This window comes from Saccostrea echinata, unplaced genomic scaffold (assembly GCF_033153115.1).
Source record: "Saccostrea echinata isolate AGI-Se365-2 ecotype Australia unplaced genomic scaffold, CSIRO_AGI_Sech_v1 ptg000059l, whole genome shotgun sequence".
Taxonomy (NCBI): Eukaryota; Metazoa; Mollusca; class Bivalvia; order Ostreida; family Ostreidae; genus Saccostrea; species Saccostrea echinata.
The window spans coordinates 815,703-822,804 of record NW_026889808.1 but is presented as its reverse complement, the minus strand read 5'-3'; the positions used below and the strand labels follow the sequence as shown (position 1 = coordinate 822,804).

At 34.0% G+C, this 7,102-nt stretch overlaps 1 protein-coding gene across 1 annotated transcript; it reads left to right on the top strand.

Moving 5' to 3' along the window:
- Positions 1-4,577: 4,577 nt before the first annotated feature.
- Positions 4,578-6,224, top strand: LOC133174782 (uncharacterized). The gene has a single exon (XM_061309878.1). The coding sequence runs from the start codon at positions 4,578-4,580 to the stop codon at positions 6,222-6,224; it is 1,647 nt and encodes a 548-aa protein (XP_061165862.1).
- The last annotated feature ends 878 nt before the right edge of the window (positions 6,225-7,102 follow it).

The window sequence follows — 7,102 nt, the reverse complement described above, 5'->3', positions numbered from 1 at the left end:
AACTTACCCACCCACACATACATGCGCTTTTCTATATCCCCTCAAACTGCTAATTATAAAATTAGTGAGAAAAAATCAATAATACATTGTTCTATCCCAGGTCCCTGTATAAACTCTGCATAATTGCTTTTTCAAGGAGGAAAAAACTTATATTTGGTATCCCGTGGAGTAGGGTAGATGTTCTACTGAAATTATCCTTAAACTTAATTTTCAAACATTTTCAATTGAAATAAATGGTTTAAAGGAATCAGTTTCCTACAAAAAAAGTTTATATCATATACACTATTTTTACCTTTATCAGTCATGGAATTTATTAAAAAAATTATTTTGAAAACAACACACTCCAAAAATGTTGAGATCACCTTTACGATGTCGATTAAGGACATTTGTCAAATTTAAAGCATGCTATGAGATACGAGGCGAAAAGTTTCTTACCTTAATAAATTACCTGTGATGTCTTCAGCCCAAAGACAAAAACACCAGATTTTTTGCCCTGGGGGAATTTCATTTGCAACTCAGAGGGAGAATATGTAACATAGGAGATCAGAATAAAAATCTGGGCCCCCTGAACTTTAGCTACGAGTCCTGCCTACCGAACTATTATTCTGCTGGACTTTTACATTTTAAACAGTTCCCAGAAAACTGCTCATCTTTGTTATGGAGAAGAAAGCTGCAAAAATAGGAATTTGTTAATTTTCAGTTATTATGTCTATATTTTACCAAAAATAATCAATGTGAAAATTTGTAGCTTGCAATTATACCAATGGTCAAAGTTAAAATATCTTCTTCATTTAAATTAAATGTGACGAATTGTGATGTAAAAAAAAATCACTCATAATATATTTGTAGCATTATAGTATTATAGTTGTTTACTACTGGACATTTTTGATTGGGTGAACTACCACAGTTATAAGCGACTATGGATAAAAAGTGCGGAAACCATGTTGTGCAAAAGAGAAAAAACAACGAAAAAATAAAACTGACATAATCTAATCAACCGAATTAGATACTTCAGATACCGCATTTCAATTTTTTAATGGTTCAAAATAAAAAGCATTTCATAAAAGTATCATGTTAAAAGATTTTCATCACTTTTGGCTTGCTGTAGGTTGTTTATTGTAAAAACCGGGTTAAAATAATTTGAAATATAAATTCCAACCTATCTCTGTTGTTGATATCTGGAAACAATAAAAGAAATCTTTATGAATTTACAATCATCTCTCCTCGCATTTTTCACTGTTTGTCTCCGTGCTGTACTTTTGCATCTAAATCTTGTGTCTTTCTGGCCGCTCTGTTGAAAAAACAAATTGTTAAAATCAAAATAATGTCAATGTTTTTACTATTTCTGCTAGATATAAAGGAAAATAATTTCCTAGGAATAATTATTTTTTTAATTTGTGATCTGTTTAGCTCTTATGATAATTATATAGATTGTTTCCTCGGAATAAAAGTTTGAAGAGGATTGTTAAAATCTCTCATTGAGATTCCAATTCAGATCCTTCCCTGTATGAAAGCCTGAAATAACTTTAAGGTAAAGTTTCCTCCAATCGAATGTGTTCATTAATAATTTCATTATTTGTATCTTTAATTCGAAATATGTTTTTGTGATTGTAACATATTGATTCCTCTGCGCAATTGAAAATATCAAAAATTAATTTTTATACATTATTAATCAGAGACCGTAAAAATCATCCATATTTAAGCTTTGCTCTTACGATTCTAATCTTGACCACTGCTGATTTAATTTTATCCCAATTTGAGACATGGACTTTAACTTCATAATCTTCTTGGACATCTACCTCACACCAATCTATTAACAACTGGCAGTCAAAACCATTAATAATCATTTTATTTTGTTTAATTGTGCTAAGAGTTTATTTTCCGCACGATCAGTAAACGTTAACTTTAAAAAAAAACTACTTATTTTTTATGAGTTTAATAAATCCTCACTGAGTTAACGTTGGTCTTAGATTAAAGAGTCTCAAACCGGAACATTTCGTTTTCAATACAAAACGTTTATGTCACAAAACTTTGATTGAAAGATAAACCTTTATATTGAGAGCTTCGTGATCGGGAGGCTCGGGTTCGATTCTCGTTCGCCGCGCCGAGTCAAACCTAAGACTTAAACATAGGTATTGACTGTTCCTTCGCCATGCGCCCTGTACTAGAAGTGAAAGTCACGGGTCTTTGGATGAGACCTCAAAAACCGAGGTTCCTTGTCACGGTAGGCGTTGGTATGATAAAGAACCCTCACTGCTCAATGGCCCTGAGTGCCGTGTAGAGGTCTAAATTTGAAGCCCTTCACCGGTATATGGTGACGTCTCTATATGAGTGAAAAATTCTCGAATGGGATGCAAAACAACATGGAATCAATCAGTCAATAAATCGATTCATTTAAAAAAAAAATATTTAAGAAATGAAGTTTTCATCGCACATGTCATTGCAGAAATACTGGACATTTTCAACTGAATAATTATAAGAAGATTATTTAGTTGGATTAATAAAATAAAAATTTGGTTGCAAATCTTTTTGCTTCAAAAAATTAACTTTTTTTAAGGAAAGGGTTTTGTTTTAGGTTCATAGTTTTTACTACTATTTCTTAAACAGACCCTTGTTATTTGCTCAGATTCTCTAATTGCTATGTATACTTCGTAATCAACTCTCGACTATTTGTACATAATATTTTCTTAAGGTTTGGTTTAATTAATGTGTCTTCAGTAAATTTATAATGGCCTAATTAAAGTAAAGTATGATGATGGGTTTTCTAGACAGGCGTAGTATCGTAGTATTGCGTGCACTTGCATTACTTTTATTTTGATTCGTTAACATACCAACAGATATATGTCTGTTTGAGAAAGGAACGTACTACAAATGCCTAAAGAGTCAGGTGTGAATAGATGAAGGTAACATTACAAGAGGAACATTCCTCCGATGTGGTGTTTGTTAATCTGTTTCAAAAATGCATTCAATGAATGGGAAGTACCTCTCACAGTTTCTACTTTAAGTTCGTCATAAAATGAACTCAAAATTGACAGTTCATACTGTTTTGGGGGACATTATTAAAACTTCCTTATCTTTTCATGCGTTTCACGATTATATTGAGTAAGTACAACACCTTTTCAGCTTTCAGCGATTATTAAGTGAAGTAAATTAATTAATTAATATATATATATATATATATATATATATATATATATATATATATATATATATATATATATATATATATATATATATATATATATATATATATATATATATATATATATATATATATATATATCCACCTAGGCTATGTTTAGGGTTATATTAAATCATTGACATCACCGAATAAAGAAAGGTATTATTTCGGTTGCTAATTAAGATATAAAAGAGAAACAATGAAGCACTTGATTAATATACACTTATAAAATGATTAATTGATTGATTTCCATATGTTTTAGCATTTACTGTGTATGAGTGCTATTGTGTTTGAAAATATATTGTGTAAATATCTATCGTTACACATTTAATTATTCTGTGAAATATGGAGTTAACGAACAGTATTTAAGCTCATAGTCAATTTAAACGATACAAATGGGGAGCAGAGCAAACACAGACCTCCAAAAATCATCTGGGGTGGGATCAGGTGCCATGGAGTAGTGAGCATTCTCTGTCGACCGGTCACACCCGACGTGTGCACCTTGTCATGATCGGGAAAAAACGGTTAAATCCGTAGAGACAGTTCAGTGTGTAAATAATGGCCTAAGAATTAGTATGAAAAACGTCAGTCAGCATTTGACTGAATGATTGGTTGTATTTGCTGACAAGGTCATTGTATCGACCATAAAACTTGCAAAATGATGACTTCAAACGAGACTTTTGATATCCTTGTTTCATCAACTTCTTTGTCAAAAGCTTTCCTCGTTTTAGAAATTGTTCATACGTAGAGCATGCTCTTGCTTATCGAATCAACTGGGAGACAAAAACCCTATATGCAGGTGATAAGGGTATATTGCTATATAAGTAAGGGAAGTTGACGATTGAAAAATTGAAGTCATCACGTTTATAATAAAGCTTTGTTGTTATATTACCATTACAGTCTTTTTCTAGTAAAACATCCAAATATGAAACAGATGTGTCAGACTCCGTGGTATCTTTTATTTCAAGCTCACTGAGATATATCGAGTTGATATATGAATGAAAGTAACTATTGTTAATTGATAATACGTCGTCGATATATCTGAATGTCGAGTTGAAGGCCACAGCAAGTGTTTTCATTATCAGGTAGAAGTTTTTGAATAAATTCTGCTTCATATGAATACAAAAATAGGTCTACTAATAAGGAGGCGCAATATGTATCCATGTAAGTATCATATTAACTGAATACATCTACTTCAACAGAAACTTTGGTGAGCTAAAATTTGTTCTATTTTCAATTCTACAATTCAAAAAGGTTCTGTCTCCTGAGATGCATGAAAATGTGCCCAGAAATAGAGCTTGAACATTTTTATTTCTAGATTTACCACAGATGACAAGACAATCAAAGAGGGTAATTTAGAAGGAAGAGAATAAGACGCTCATTAGAATATAGCATCATGGGAGCATGCCTCACAACACAACGGTGTTCTCAATGTTTGGAAGACTCGGAATTCTATTGCCACACCTGTGATAAAAACTTCTGTATTCCTTGTAAGGAGGGACATGTGATAAACCTAGACACCAAACACCACGATGTTGCAATTGGCTGTTTAAGGTATGGCGACCGTATGATACCAGAGTCATGTGAGGAGAATCCAGGCAGGAAATATAAATATTGGTGCCAGACATGTCGGCGCCCGGTCTGTGTCAAGTGTAAAAATCACCGGAATCATGAAAAAAGGGATTTGGTGAATACCTTCAAGACATTTATACAACAGAACAGAGAAAGAATTATTCTCATTAGAAGTGAGATTCTTTCTTACAATCGTGCTATCCTGGCACAGATCAAATCTGACTTTAAAAGTTGTAATACAAAAATATACAGACTCCAATTGGAGATGAATTCCAAAGTAAAGAACCTGAAAAGTCAAATAGAAACGTGTACAGTTCTTAAGGATATAAGTGGCTCAAATCTCTATTTTGACTCGCAGTTACAGCAAAGAAGAAATGTCACATACATACATAAATATATACAAAGATATGAAAAGTCAGAAAACAGACCAGTTCAATTCCTCTTTTTCCTAAAGAAAGTCCCTGTTCCCAAGATAAAGAGTATTCCCGGTACTTTAAAACTCTCTCTTACTGAGGAAATAATCATGGAGGACCTTTCAGAGTTGCTTGGAAAAATTCACATCAAAGAGACAGGAGAAAGAAAAGTAGGAAATGAGGAGCTGTTGAGAGTGATGTCTACCGCCGTATTACAGAAATTATTTACCGTGACTGATTTGAGAGGTGCTGCAAGTCACATTTCCTGTGTCATGCCAGACCGGGCCTGGGTCAATGATAATAAAAATCTTATCTTGACCAATAGAACAGGCGGAGCCCTTTCTCGTCTGACAGACATATCCAGTCCGTATGGCATACACACAGTGACAAGAAACGGTGATTTAATTTATATAGATAAAAATTCTGATCTAGTTGTACTGTCTGCAAAGAACAAAACAAAATCTCCATTAATAAAGATTAAAGACCCATGGACGCCGCGCTGTGTCTTCTCTTCCTCATCTAATGGAGATCTACTTGTTGCTACAATTTGTTATCATAAAAGAAAACGTAGGTATACAGAGGCCAACATAACCCGATACAACAGTGATGGACAACAGCTCCACGTCATTCAGCGTAACAACACGGGCGAGAATCTGTATACCGATCCCATATACATCACTGAAAACCGGAATGGAGATGTTATTGTATCTGATATGTTCCGCCGTATGGTAGTCGTAACAGACTGTGGAGGAAGATATCGCTTCTCCTACAGAGGGTCCCCATCAATTCAAGGATTCTTAGTACCATTTGGAATCTGTGCAGATGCGCTATCAAACATCCTAGTGTGTGATGGATACTCGAAAACCGTACAAATGATTGACAAAGACGGTTACTTTCTGTCACTGCTACTGACACAACAAAATGAGATAAACAGACCAGGAGGGTTATGCTATGATGATAAAACTCACCTTCTCTGGGTCGGGTCGTGGTGGGACAACACAGTCTCTGTATACAGATACATACAGTCGAAAGATTTTCTCATAGGTGGTTCTGATTAATCAATTAAATACTTTTTATCTAACTTTTGTGTGTTTTAATCCCCTTCCCAAAGTGAAATATACGGGGATAACGAACAGTATTCAAGCTCAAAAGTCCATTCGAACAATACAGATCAGGAGCAGAGCAAACATAGGCCTCTAAAACATCAGAGGTGGGATCAGGTGCCAATGAGGAGTGAGCATCCCCTGCTGGACACACCCGCCGTGTGCTCCTTTTCATGATCGGGAAATAACGGAAAAATCCGTCGACAATTCAGTGTGTAAATAATGATCTAAAAACTAGTATGAAAAAGTCAGTCAGCATTTGACTTAATGAAAAATTGTTTTTGCTGACAAGGTCATTGTATCGACCATTATAGAACTTACGAAATGATGACTTTAAACGAGACTGTTGATATTCATGTTTAATCAACTTATTCCTCATTAGCTTGCCACGTTTAAGAATTGTAATACAAGCGTATGCTGTATATCTTACTAAGCGTCTTCCATATTAATTCTTGCACCAACTCAGAGACTCTTGAATTGTCATCTCAAATAATATAGGATATAATGTATAAGAACATGTCTGTGACGTTATCTTTATTATAGTTAAAAGGAAAAAGATTAAAATGGGATGAAAATATTTCTGTGTTCATTATCTTCCCTTTTACTTTTGAATTCTTTTGAAGAGGACTGCTGGTTCTTCGCTCTGATTCGTATGAGGTTGTCTACCAGTTGTAATCACACTACAACAGGATCTTCATCACCTCCGATTTTTTGCATGTATTTCTTGTAAAACCCGTGGGTTACACACACTGCAAATATAAATTCCTACTCATCTCCCTTGGTGATATTCGAATAGCAATTAAGAAAACTCTATAAATTTACAATCATCTCTC

What these genes read in the sequence shown, in the direction of transcription:
- LOC133174782 (XM_061309878.1), top strand. Translation starts at nt 4,578, where the DNA reads ATGGGAGCATGCCTCACAACACAACGGTGTTCTCAATGTTTGGAAGAC.